The 14638-nt window shown below is 34.6% G+C and overlaps 1 protein-coding gene across 2 annotated transcripts in view; it reads right to left on the bottom strand.

Annotated features, from left to right (window-relative positions):
* Positions 1-1103: 1103 nt before the first annotated feature.
* The window catches only part of LOC142344461 (uncharacterized), a 94369-nt gene continuing 80834 nt past the window's right edge, over positions 1104-14638 (bottom strand). The window contains exons 13-18 of one of the 2 annotated variants that reach the window (XM_075396120.1): positions 10243-10395; positions 9536-9676; positions 6535-6609; positions 4394-4549; positions 1855-2097; positions 1104-1356 (exon numbers count right to left, since the gene is read on the bottom strand). In XM_075396120.1, the coding sequence (XP_075252235.1) occupies positions 1234-1356; positions 1855-2097; positions 4394-4549; positions 6535-6609; positions 9536-9676; positions 10243-10395 (891 nt within the window). In that variant the 3' untranslated portion in view covers positions 1104-1233. The remainder of the gene's footprint in view (positions 1357-1854; positions 2098-4393; positions 4550-6534; positions 6610-9535; positions 9677-10242; positions 10396-14638) is intronic. The other variant, XM_075396121.1, reaches the window with a different exon arrangement.

The following is a 14638-nucleotide window of genomic DNA, read 5'->3' as shown; positions in this document are numbered from 1 at the left end:
CCTGAATCTTCAAACATGGTCGTAGAAAATTGAAACAAAATCGAGTAAATCTACCCGAGAAATCTGACATTGCCCGGGTTGATGTGTCAACGCTAAAAATCGCTAAAAATATAAGATTTGCGGCATTTGCGGTGAAAAGATGTAAGAATTGCAGTTTTTAGCATTGAATGCTATGAATGCGGGGAAAAAGAAATGATTCAACGCTAAGAATCGCAAATCTTACAAAAATTCACCACTAAAAATTTTTTTATGTTTTTTGCGGTGAATTTTTGTAAGATTTATGGTTTTTAGCGGTGAAATTTTTATTTTCACCGCTTCCCGGTGGTGGCAGTGAATTATTTTTTTACCGCTTAAGCGGTGAAAATAAAAAATTCAACACTAAAAACCGCAAAACTTACAAAATTTCAACGCAATTGTTTTCATAACGTTTATTGAATCTGATTTAAATTCACAAGAAATATGAACAAATTAAGTGACAGATGGCGCAATGGAATACGAGGTTGTTGACATGCAGGTGATGAGAGGTTCGAACCCATTTACGGCAGCTTCTTTTTTGTAAGAAATCCTGTGAAGGCGGTGAAAAAAGTTCACCGCTAAAAACCGCAAATCTTACAAAAATTCACTGCTTTCATCGCAAAAAAATGCGGGCGCTTTGCGGTGAAAATTTTTTTTTCACCGCCATTTACCGCAATTCTTACATTATTTTTTGACCAAACCTCGACCCGGGTGGTCACGCAATGCGGTCAATTCAGGAGCAAAGTCATATCTTCGAAGAGGATCAGTATTTCATCTGGCTTGACTTCTGCGGACCAAAACTTTGCACAGGATATGATTTTGGGTACCACCCTCCTCTCGATTTACGATGGAAGTCCGATTGACCTCACACCTGTCTCCCATCAAATTTTCTTACTAATTCGGGAATGCTGAGACGTTGTGTGGAGTATCCTCTGCCGTTTCATGAATCATAAATGCAATTTTTTTTTCGGAAATCATTGTTTTGCTGAATCGGCTTTGGTGTCATTTGGAGGACAAAAGATCGAATGCTTAGTAGAATCACAGTTGACAAACTTTAATGAAATTTTCTTGCTTTCTTTCCAAAAATGTGGGTAACTAAAGATTTAATTCGAAATACTACTACTGACTAATTTATAGCAAGAATTAATTAATGGAGAAAAGCAAATAAATTGTTTGTACAAATTCACAATGTGAAGCGGATGAGATGGTTGACGTCTATTATAACGTAGCCGTGTTGGTGTTCGCTCTATTAGATTTAGGCTGGTTTTCGTTCACAAATTTGAAAGCAGTTAGAAAAGCTTCTTTCATTGCATTCATAACTTCTTTTCCACCTCTTTTATTCTGAAATACAATTGAAACGTACATATACTTTAAGGTACAATAATAAATTAGGGGTTAGAGGGCAAAAACGGAAAAGATCCGACACGAGAAGCAAAAAAATACCCAGCGCTTTTTGGGTTCATTTCATTTAAAAACGCGTACATTACTTGTTCTGTATAGAAAGCAAAACAAGTATTCTAGTCAAAGGCTATATTCCTCAGCAAAACTTTTTGGTATCTTTTCCGTTTTTGCCCCCAGCAGTACCTTATGCACCCCCCCCCCCCCTCCCCCCAGATACAGAGCACGTGCCATTACATAGTAAATCATTATGTAAAAATATGGCACGTGCGTCTGGGGGTGCAAATAATATGCACTCGCTAAGCTGGAGTGGGGGGGGGGGGGGCACAAACGAAAAAAGATCTAGTCTTAGTTACAGTTTTTTCGATGGTTAAATATTAACCGGTTTACACTATATCCGTATCAATATCCAATACTGAGCATTTAGTACGAGAAACATACCGGATCGCTGTCAATAGTCTGGAAAATGTAGCACAATCGTAGCACAGGCTGGGGGCCCTGTGACCTCTGTGTCTGTGGTATAGAGACAAAATTTGATGTTCCTTTGCCCTTGGTCTTTTTGCTGTTTTTATTGATGGGTACTCTGGCTGCCTGTCTCTCTGCAACTACATAGGCAAATGTCCTGTGGTCTGTGTTCAAAGCTGCACACTGGATGTTCGGAATTGCGTGTTCTATTTCCACCACCTGAAAAAGCACAACCTTTAACTAGCGTCCAAAAATTTTCCTTAAACGATCTAGCGAAGGTAATGGGTTGACTTTGATAGTATTTAGCTTGATCTTAATAATAAAGTTGGTCTCACTTTTTAGGTGCGCGAGCGGGAGGGGGGGACAAGAAAGATGTGTGGTTGGGGGGAGAACAAGAGAGGGTCCAAACTTCCTAAATTTGACCTTCACAAAAAATCATAAAATTATATCTCATCAGCAGTTTTGGTAAAAAGTTAATTTAATGACTAGCTAAGAGCAGTCAACGGGTGCTTAATTGGCTTAGTCTTTGCCAGTTTATCCCGTTTTTCGGCACGAAAAATCTATAGCGACTGACGAATACGGCAAAATTTACTTGCAAAGAAAACTTATATTCAATTTTATGTCTTTAGCATAAAATATCGATTCAGAAAAGCAAACAACTGCGGCACAATAAACCGAATTCTCAATTACACATAAAATAAGATTTCCTTTAATTAGACGGTTGGAAAAGGTTCTGGAAAGATCTAAAAATAAAAGAAGCAGACATTAAGCAGACACTCAAGCTTCTTAAGCAGACAAATTTTAATTTGGCTTTGAGTTTAGCTCAATGGAGCGTTGCCGTACCCGTACCTAACTCAAAAACAAATTCGGTACTGAATCAGATTAAGATTCAGAAACTATCAGTACTAATTCAGACACTGATTCAGTCTCTGATTTTTGTCTAAATCAGACTCTGATTCAGACTCAGATCTTCTCTGAATTAGATAAAATTCATTAATCTGTTCATGAGCTAAGCTAGGTTTTACTTTTGCTCTCAGGTCCTTTAAAAATAAAAATTCATACAATACCTGTAGAAATTGAAGAAATTTAAAACATAGGTTGTCGAATTTTTCTCGAGGCAAGTTAAAGACTGACTTTTTGAGATTAAAATGAAATAGTTTCCAACAGTATATGTTTTTAATTTTATTTAGCTCAAAGAGAATTAGTAAAACCATAAACACGAGTGTTCGCGGCATGGATGCTTAAATATCCAGCATGGATGCAAGATTGTGCATCCATGCTGGATATTTAAGCACGAGCACCTGCACACCATCTCCATCGACAGACATTATCTTTTCATGACCTTGTAAGAACAGCGCAATTAAGAATAAACTGTTTTTTGGAGCTCGTATGTTTGCATATGATTAAGTTATAAGATCAACAGATATTTCAGAGAAGTGAGCTTGAAAAATTTTGCGCTGGGAATTAGACTACGGTAACCAAAAATACACATACCAAAATTTCTAAAGAGTCGCCAAAGCAGAAATCATGACATTTCAGTTAATATGAATTTGTTTTAACGTGTCATTGTGCTTTTGGTTTTTTCTTACACCAAGTAGACGGTTTCAGTAGATTATAAAATATTTTTTTTTAAAATTCTAACAAAAATTTTGCGCAATTTTTCTCGCACATATGTTTCCAATGTTTACTATAATTTTCTCAACAACAGCGGCAAGATCCAACATAAAATTAAAATTGGTTTTGCATCCAAACAATGCGGGTCATTCAACTAAAACCACCTCTTTTCTGCAAAAAATGTTTAGGATCTTTGATTTAAGTGAAAAAGCATTATTTTTTCTGAGAAGAAAGGGGTCTTAAAATTGTGTATTCTCTTCGTAAATTCTCAAAGATTTTGTGATGCTTCTTTTACGTGTATACCAACCCCTCCATCGAATCCCTGAAACGCGAAAAAATTGTATTGGAAACATGCTAACCATGTTAAAATCATGCAACGAAAAGTTCCTACGGCGAGTATGGAACCAAATATGGCTCTTGGATATGATTGCCAAGAAGGGTCAACACGGGTCGTAATATGCAATGTAATTTTTTGCCAGTTCATGTGAAAATTTGTTCTTAGCAGAATATCTTAGCAGAAAAAGTTATGGGTCACTGTGATCCGAACATCGTTATTTTTTTGACCATTCTGGTTGTTTTTGGTTACATTTTTTGGCTGTCAAACTATTAATTTAAAAGTAATATATGTATACATGTTGAGCATTGCATATTAATTTTAAGTGAAACTATTTTTGTGTTTTCGTTCATACAAACGCTCCATTTTGTAGCTTAAGTTGGCGCAACAGAAAAAGCACAACGCAATTGATCCATATTTTCTCTTCACGTTGAGAAAATGTGATTGAAATCTTTTTCTAAACATCAGAACTTTACACCTCTGTGAAAGCGCAGCAAAAACAGTATAATTTTCGAGAGCATTGAACACAAACTAATTTTTGAACGTCGCATTTATTCACACACATACCCCTCTATTTGGGTCAGACAGTCGAATTGAGCAGAAGTTGACCTGGAGTCTGATCTTGGGCACTTTCTTCACGCCCTTGTCCAGAGTGGCCTGGCAAGCTGCTATGAGTGTCTTCTCGGAGGGCTCAATATTATTGAATGGGAACACACCAAGGTACTAAAAATGAAATAGTTGTTAGAATAAATGCATCTTTTTAATTCGAAGTATTTCCACTTTCCAACATAAGCACTGCTTCAAAACCCTGTCCGTCGAACTGAAGTTTGTTTGTTAATTTTAGGTACATGTTTCCGAAACAGGGCTCTCTACATATTATAGGGAACAAAACAAACATTTATGGATCTATTTCTTGTCGTTTATTAAGTTTCGCAAAGTTACGGTTAAGTTTAAAATAAGGGTTTCCCAATCCCTGTCGGTATACCCAAAATCCAATCGATTAAAAATTGTCATCGAGCTGAAAAATGCAAAAACTATCATTAGTTGATCCAGCATATGAAAATTTTGTGCTCGAACAGCAAAGTTCAGATAGCGTAAAAAGATTAGTCTGAGAGCAAATCGCAAACATTGCATATATTGCATATAACATATGAAATATATAACATATAGCATCTATAAAATATAACATATAACACAACCTAACGTCGGGTGAATTTCTCGAACACCATGAAAGGCCCACCATAAAATTGTCGCCTCAAAACAGTTTTGGTAATAGCTTCTTAGTGACTGGTATAACGCGTAAGGCTCTAAGAGCCCTTATTGCCATCCGGGCATTACCCGTTTATTCACTTTTTAAGGACAAAATGCCAAATGGGTCAGACGAAAATTCGGTCAAAGAGACTACAAGACTAATATAAACTGCCGCAAACTTCGTTTGAAGGTGGTTAAAATTGCATAGCATATAGCTCATATAGCATATAACATAACTGGGTCGAAGTTTTTGGGTAAATTTTTGTAAGAAATGCGGTGAATGCGGTGAATTTTTGTAAGAAATGCGGTGATTGCGGTGAATGCGGTGAAAATAAATATATCAACGCATTTCACCGAATTTCTTACAATAAATCACCGCCAAATTCACCGCATTTCTTACAAAAATTCACCACATCCACTTTTGTGGCCAATTAATGTAAGAAATGCGTTGAAAGCGGTGAATGCGGCGAAGAAAATAATTCACCACATTTCACCGCGTTTCTTACAAAAATTCACCGCATATGATTTCCAAAGTTTACTCAATCTGATTTAAATTCACAAGAAAAATCCAAGATGTAAGTTACAGTTGGCGCAGTGGACAAAGCAGTTGAAGGGATGCAGGAGGTTAGTTGTTCAAACGCGTGTGGGGACGAATCCTTTTTACAAGAATACTGAGAACGAGGATAAAATAAATAATTCATTGCGATTCACCGCAAAATGATGTAAAAAATACGCGGTGAAAATTATTTTCTTTCAGCGCATTTCTCACGAAAATTCACCGCCAAACATCGACCCGGGTATAACCTAGATAACACCGGGGTCAAGGTTTGAGGGTGAACTTTTGTAAGAAATGCGGTGAAATGCGGTGAAAAAAAATAGTTTTCACCGCGTATTTCTTACATCTTTTTGTGGTGAATGCGGTGAATCGCGGTGAATTATTTATTTTCACCTCGTTCTCAGTATTCTTACAAAAAGGATTCGTCGCCACACGGGTTCGAACAACTGACCTCCTGCATCCCTTCAGCTGCTTAGTCCACTGCTCCAACTGTAACTTTGATCTTGGAATTTTCTCGTGAATTTAAATCAGATTGAGTAAACTTTGGAAGTCATATGCTGTGAATTTTTGTAAGAAATGCGGTGAAATGTGGCGAATTATTTTTTTCACCGCATTCACCGCTTTCACCGCATTTCTTACATTAATTTGCCACAAAAGTCGATGCGGTGAATTTTTGTAAGAAATGCGGTGAATTTGGCGGTGAATTTTTGTAAGAAATGCGGTGAAATGCGGTGAAATATTTACTTTCACCGCATTCACCGCAATCACCGCATTTCTTACAAAAATTCACCGCATTCATTGCATATCTTACAAAAATTTACCCAAAAACCTCGACCCGGGCATTAAAGCAATCATGCTATAGCATATAACATATAATGATTGAGGCCATAAGAGTTCTTACCCCAACATCAAAAGATCTTGTATCCAGAGCCGACAATTGGGCTGGGAACATCGGCTTCTCAACTGTAGTTGGGGCCTAAAGCAAACCAGAACATCACAAACATTATAAATAAAACCTCTGTAAAACAGATTTAACCAATGTCAACTTCGGAATAAATATGTGAATTAACAAGTTTTACAGAAAGACTACCGATGTGATCTTCGGAATCAATGGGACCGCTATGTTAAAACGCTATGAACGCTATGTTGAAACAAAAGCCCGAGAAAGAGAAAAACTCTATGACAAACAAAACCCTTCAAGCAGGTAACTAATAATTAGGAGAATATGTCACATGGGTAGTTGGTCTCTGACAGTTAGTTATTAATGTAACTCGAAAAGTATTTGATTGATTGTTTAGAATTATATGATTAATTTAATCGAGGCAAATTTGATAATCAGCAAAACTAGACGATTATTTTTTGAACTAATTTATAATCAACTAATGCTACGGTAATCTACAGTGTAGCGGATAATACAGTTCACAAAATTTAACAAGGAAACCTAAAATCTGGACAGATTAGAAACGGCTGATACAAAACGCCTGTGTAAAGCTTTTCTTTTTTATGGGAGAGCAGCCGTTACAGTGAAAATAACCAATTTTACAAAGAGACCGCCAGAGCTATCTTTGGAATCAATATGAAAATTAACAAATTTTATAAAAAGATCAACAAAATAAATTTTGGAACAAAAATAAAAAACAACAAAATTATAAATAGATCAGTCACGTCATCACTGGAATCAAAATAAAGGTTTTACAAAAAAACAATCACCTCATTATCGAAAAAAATTGATGGGAGAGCAACCGTTACAGTGAAAATAACCAAGAGACTGCCAGAGATATCATTGGAATCAATGTGAAAAATAACAGATTTTATGAAAAGACTTAAAAAATAAATTTTGGAATAAAATAAAAAAGTAACAAAAATTACAAAGAGATTCTTCAAGTCATCACTGGAATTAAAATGAAAAATATAAGGTTCAACAAAAAATACTTATCTCATCATCGAAAAAAATTACAAAGAAATGCCTTTTCTAATCAGTGTAATAAAAACAGAGAAAAATAATTTACAAATAAAACACCGCTGACACCAGCGCATATCAAATGAAATTCAACAGATTTCAGAAAAAAGACTAGAAATAATTTTTCGGAATATAAAATGAAACAGCAAGGTTCACAAATAAAAACCACTCAAATAATTGTCGGAAATGAAAAATAAAGTTTTTCAAAGAAGCTGCCATTATCAATTTTGCAATCAAAGTGCAAATTAAAAGAATTTAAAAGGAAATTACCAATCTAATCTGTGGAATGGAAATGAAGAACAAGTAATTTTACAATGAGAGTGTCAATGTTATCTTTGGAATCAACACGAAATCTACCTGATTTTACGAGACTAAGCTCATGTCACTGTCGAAAGGCAATTGAAATTTAGAGTTTTACCTATGTCTGCTACGGAAAAATACTAAAGGACTACCAATATAATCTTTGTAATCAAAATGAATATCAACAATTTCACAAAAAAAAACGATGATTCATGTAATCTGCAAAAAAAAACGATTTTACAAAGAAAACACAAATATCATCTTTCGAATTCAAGTGAAAGCTAACAGATTTTGGAAAAAAACCAATGTCACCTAAAGAATCAGATTTAAAAGTAAGGTTACCAAAAGAGACTTCCAATATCATTGGAATCATAATAATGATTATTAATTTTTGCAAGAGATTTTGACCTAAACCAAGAAAATGTTTGCTAATGAATACCTGATGTTCATAGTTTTACCTAGGAATGAGATATTGCATAGGGTAGAATCCAGCGAAAATAGTTTACATGTTATTCTACCAAAAATTGAATTACCGAGAGAATTAAGTATCCGAAGTCACTATAAAACAATCCTGATGAAAAACTTCGTTATGAATTCGATTGACATTTGTGTTCGAAAAACCGATAACATAAATCGCAATTGGTTTATTTTGGAATCACTTTTAGTTATTAATAGATCAGAGTATTAACGTAAGCGTCACGTGTTCTGAACTGCATAATTTTTACAATCTGGACAATGAAAGTTTAAGTTTAAATGATATCGTAAACTAGTTTTTTTAGAGCCTGACAAATTGATGAAAACTAGAGAGACATTCAATTACCAGAAACCTCGTGTACAATCTTAACATTTATATTTGATACCCGGGTCGAAAAAAAATTGGAAAAATATGTAAGATAAGCGGTGAAAAGTTGTTTTTTTACCTCAATTTTTGTACATAATTTTGTGGTGAAATGCTGTGAAATTGTTAAATTTCATCGCAAAGTGTCAAAAAGATGTAAGATTAAGGGGTCCCCTTACTCCCCTCCCTTACTCCCAATTAATTCCACCGCATTCACAGCTGATCTCACACAATTTTGGCATTTTTTTTCTAAGCAGTGAATTTAGGTAAGTTCACCAATAAATTAAGCGGTGAATTTATGTAATTTCATCGCCAGCACCGCTTATCTCACATAATTTGAAAACTTTTTCAGAGCGCTGAATTTATGTAAATTAACCGCTAAAATCAGCGGTGAAACTATGTAATTTCACCGATACCAGGCGATAAAGTTTTTTTCATCGCATTCACCGCCTGATTTATGCAATTTCACCGCTTTCACCGCTTATCTTACAAAATTTCACGCATTCACTGCTTATCTTACATATTTTTGCGTTGAATTTTGGTGACACCTCAACCCGGGTACTTTTACAGTCTTATAGCAGTATATAATATCCACAATGGCTAATCGTCCCTCTTATCAGGCTGTACAAACCACTATCAAATCACAAATACATGCATAGGTCTATGACAAAAACCTTGAGCAAATGAGTTTTAATTTCAACCCTAAAATTGATCCAGCGAGACCACAAGTTAACTTTGCCCAATTTTTGCAACAAGAACAAGATTCTTTTTGGGGATAATTTTGCATTAAAAAATAAAACATACAGGTGTGCTTGCAGGTGTTGCGGGTACATCAGTAGAAGAATCCGATAAAGAAGTTTCAACTTGTCCCATTCTTGAAAAAGAATCTGAGTTTGATTTGCCTTTTTCGTCAGTTCTGTTTGCAGAATCGATAATGTCATCCAGCTGAAAGCAATTAGAAAAAATCCATGCAGTTAATTGTTAGTATATAAACAAAATAAACAGGGAATCGGAAAAAAACCATAAACAAGCATGCACAGGAGAAATTAATTCTACCACGTTTGATTTTATTTTCATGATAAATATTTTAAATTTAAAGCATTTATTTCACGACAAATTCTTATGACATACATTCCTTAAACTCGAAATTTTTATCAGCATATTAAAATGCGCATTTAAGAATGTAGAAAATTAATATTGATTAATCGCGCTCTACATTTCGCTTAGCAACACCATCATATAATTTCAGATCATGCAATGAAATATTTCTTATACGGGGGAGATGGAGATATAAAATTATCCAAATCCCAGGAACAAAAACACTTGTTTGTTCACAAATATCGTCTAGAGAAAATAACCGACAACAGAAACAAAAACCAAGTTAACTCACCCCCCCCCCCCCCCCCCCTCCTTTTGATTATCGATAACTGTATTAAGTTGAACAACCATTTAAATTTAGATCACAATGCTTTTGAAGTTAAACTCACATAACTAAAGAGATGAGAACTAACTTGCAAGTCCTCTAAATTGAGATTGTCCCCGTTTAGGGGTGCTGAAATAGCACCAGAATCTGTCATATGTTTGTGCATTCGAGCTCTTAAGTCTCTGATGTTGAGTGAAGCCAGCATTCGCATTCTATGTCCCACGCATGATATATTGAATTTCTAAACAACAGAATTAAGTTCTTATTACTACATGTGGCTGGATTTAGAATCATGGGATGGTTTTCAATTTCGTAATTACTTACAGGCTTAATGAAACACTATTCTAAGTATTCTAAGTATTTTCATAATTACTGAACATAGTTTTAATGAAACATTTTGAAATAATTATGCAAGACCAGTTTAAATTTCTAGACCCCCACCCCCCCCCCCAAAAAAAAAAGCTCAAAAACTGTCAATCAAATGGATTAATTATAAAAACGGCTCGGTTGTGTGCGTTCACGAGTCAAGTTTAAACAACTCACTGACAAAAAGGAAAAAAACACTGATTCTAACCCCTTCTAATGTCGAAAAGTTTCATTATAAGCAATTATATGCTCACGTTAAAGCATTGAATTAATATTCGATCGTTATTTTAAATAATAAACTGAAATCGAACATAGATCACACTATTGAAAAATGCTGCAGAAATACTCGCTATAGTAAATACCTAGAAAAACATACAGAATTTTCCTGAATAACTTATCGAAGAAACAGCGGTTGCACCATTGTTTGGAACCTCAACTTTCAATGACAAAAACCGGCCATTTAGAAAGTCACGTAAATCCTTATTTTGATCATACCACTAAAAACTCAATGACAATGAAAAAATAGATCTATTCTGTTTCCACCCCAAGCTTAGTGAGCATAAATTTTTTATGACCCCGAGGCGCACCTGCTATTTTCTTACATTGTAACATGCTATATAACATATAATTTGTAACTAGGGGTCATAAAAACACTGGGGGGAAACAGAAAAGACAAAAAAACTAATAATGTTTAGTTTTTAAAAAATGCTAAGGAGCTCCATGAGCGGTGATCATAGCTCCAATATGAGCCTTGCAACGTGAAAGAATGTCAAAAAAATTGAGCGTCAGACGAAAAAAAAACAGAAATCCTGATGCTCGCAATATAGCTGAGCGAGGACTACAACTTTCAAACACAGCAAAATAGCTGCTAAATGGGATTGAGGGCCACAAAAAATAAACATTTTAACAGGTACAGAGCTGAGTTCAAGCTGTTGAAAAAAATTGAATTCAAAAATCAAACGGAAAAGAATTAATTTCGTTGAACAATTACAAAGGATTCAAATCCGTTAGATCGCGACGCTTTCTTACCAACAGTCTTCTTTATAATCATGATGACCCTAATCAGAATTGAAAACAACTTAGATACGCATAGCTATACAAGATATAAGTCTTTCCTAGAGTTAAGATTTAAAAAACATGTGGCTCATCTCTGATTTATTCTCAAATTAATTTACAGCTTCTGAAAAAAATTGATTGTATAGCCATTGCTGGTGGTCGGCCTCCAATAATTTACATGGTGGAGCTGGGCCTCCATTTCGGAGCCTAAATTATAAAAAGTGCAAATAATACTGTTATCAGCAAGCAGGACACTCCGGCAAACTTCCTAAACAACATACTTATTTGATTTTTGCAATAATTTTTCCTTGTGTTTTGGGGAGGGAGCAGAAGGAGAAGAGGAAGAGGAAGAAGAAGAAGGATGATGATGATGATGATGATGATGATGATGATGATGATGATGATGATGATGATGATGATGATGATGATGATGATGATGATGAGGAGGAGGAGGAAGAGGAAGAGGAGGAGGAGGAGGAGGAGGAGGAGGAGGAGGAGGAGGAGGAGGAGGAGAAGGAGGAGGAGGAGGTGGAGAAGGAGGACGAAGATGATGAGGAGGAGGTAGCTTGGAGGAGGGGTGGACAAAAAAGTTCACAATTTGACTCTAAATGACTTCATTTGAGGTTTATTTATACAAAATAAGGTGAGAAAAAATTAGATCACGCGAAGCGCAGAATGTCAAAGAGTTGAAAGTTATTCGAAAAGTCAAAACCGTCAAACCAAATCTCACAATTTTTTTGAGTTATTCTGAAACATAGTAACACTTCAAGAAACACTATCAACCTTTATTGCAAAATTAAAGAGCCCAAAGTTTCTTGATCAAATTATCCTTGAACCGAAGAAATTTAAAGCTTTGTATTGGAGTCAGTGTTGACTTCCAACAAAAGGATTTATAAACTTATTTTATTTAATAAATAAATACTAAAATACTCAACCCTGATTGGTTGAAATTATGGAAATACCTTTCCCTTAAATGTTTGTTTGTTATTCCCAGAGACAACAAGACAACTCTACCCTTTAGTCGGTACCAGTCAGACCTGATATAATAATAAAGTATATTTCTCTCTCTCTACTCCGCTCTTGTTTTGTATTGAGATATACGTTAGACTTTAGCATTGCGGCCGGTGCACTGTCTGCTGAAGCTCAGATAGAAGAGTAACAGACTAGAGGAATAGAACTTTAGTTAGTCAGGTAAGCCTTAAGATATACTATATTCTTGAGACTCCATAAGACAGAGTTAGAGTAACCTCCCTAGGTAACCCTACCTCAGCACACGTCTTATCTGGTGCGACCAGTGCCGGACTAATTTTGAAATAACGAACAATTATTTTTCATTATCCGTACGGAAAAATTAACAATTAAAACAGAATAACCTCTAAATTAAGAACACTACAGAGATAAAAATGGCCAGTAATTACCATCAACAACTAGATGATAACAATTATAACAATTACTTAATACCATTCACAATCTCTGATGATTGTCCTTTCGAAAATCGCGAAACAATACACAAAATATTAATAAATTTGAAGAATAACTTCTTCAAAGAAACAAAACATATACAACAAATAAGTATCCATAGAAATCATTTAGCTCATTATCTTCCAGTAATACTACTAGGAAGAGACCAACTAAATAAAAACTATGTATTTTCATTAACAAACGAAAACAAACAAAAACGAATATACTATAATTTCCAAAACGACATAACGTTACCAGACATGTTAAAAACATTTTTAAAACGACACGAAGAATCCCAAGATCGAACAAAATTAACAGCGATACCGACTTCAACATACGAATTACTACGAAATACATCTGAGTATCTAAATGAACATCAAAAACCGATAAACTCAGTTAACGATAAACTTCGAAACGATATAACAAATTATAACAATTGGTTAACAAGGATTATTGAATTAAAGACAGAATTGAAATTATCTACCTTAGATGTAGTACAAATAATTTCTGAGTTCACATTCTTATTCTGGTTAGATAATTTTGAACATATTAACGAAAAAAGAAAAGAATTTGGAATAGCATTCAGAACAGAAATTGAAAAACTCAATGAGGAACTAAAACAAATTTGGAACAGTGAGTATTATTCACCGTATTTTGAAAGCACACTAAAAGTATGCTCAGATAGCATAAATTACATACAAGGTTTAGAAAACTATATACAAATATTGGATCAGGGACAAATGGGTTCTACCACATTTAACCTATCGAAAACAGTAACAACAACTTCGACACCGAAAGCTATTCAAATGAATACAAATCTTCAAACAAAACAAAAATCAACAATTAAACCAGATAAACTGCTAACATCAAATTTATTTGGACATCAACAAACAATTACAGATGAAACATTTATTTCGGATTCCGAAGAAAGAGAAAAAGAAATAGGATTTCACAATTGGATACCAAATACAGTGAACCAAAGAGTACGAAAGAAAACTCAATTGACAGAAAATAACAACTATAGAAATAATAATTATATAAATACTCTAACGGATAATAACGACCTAAACTGGGAACAAGAAGCACAAAACTATAATAACTTAAAAAACGAAATAACAGAACAAGTAACAAACCATACAAATAAATTAATAGATAACATAGAAAATAGATTTCGACAAATAAATGAGAACATAGAAAGAAAACAAGATGAAGCATTACAGTTTATGTTTGACAAACTAGAAAAAACTATAAATGACATGAACACACAAAACAGTAGACCCTTAGAAAATAGAAACACAGAGAACAACTATTTAACAAATCATAGACACGAAACTAGAACAAGAGTATCAAATTCACAAACTACTAACTCTAATACAACGGAAGAAAGAGAAACAACAGTTACAGAACCTCCACTCCCATTTTATAAGCAATTGACATCAATGAGCATAAACGAAGAACCTTTAATTGAACAAAAAATAAGTAGCGGGTCAGTACCAACAACAATAAGACCATTCGATGGCACAGATCCAGCATATACTGTCGAAGAATATTTGAACAGTATAGTCGCAGCGATGATATTTAGCAGCGGCATAGAACCAGTT

Source organism: Convolutriloba macropyga, chromosome 8, assembly GCF_964194025.1.
Source record: "Convolutriloba macropyga chromosome 8, txConMacr16.3, whole genome shotgun sequence".
Classification (NCBI taxonomy): Eukaryota; Metazoa; Xenacoelomorpha; order Acoela; family Convolutidae; genus Convolutriloba; species Convolutriloba macropyga.
The sequence above is the reverse complement of the archived record's forward strand: the minus strand, read 5'-3'. Positions and strand labels throughout refer to the sequence as shown.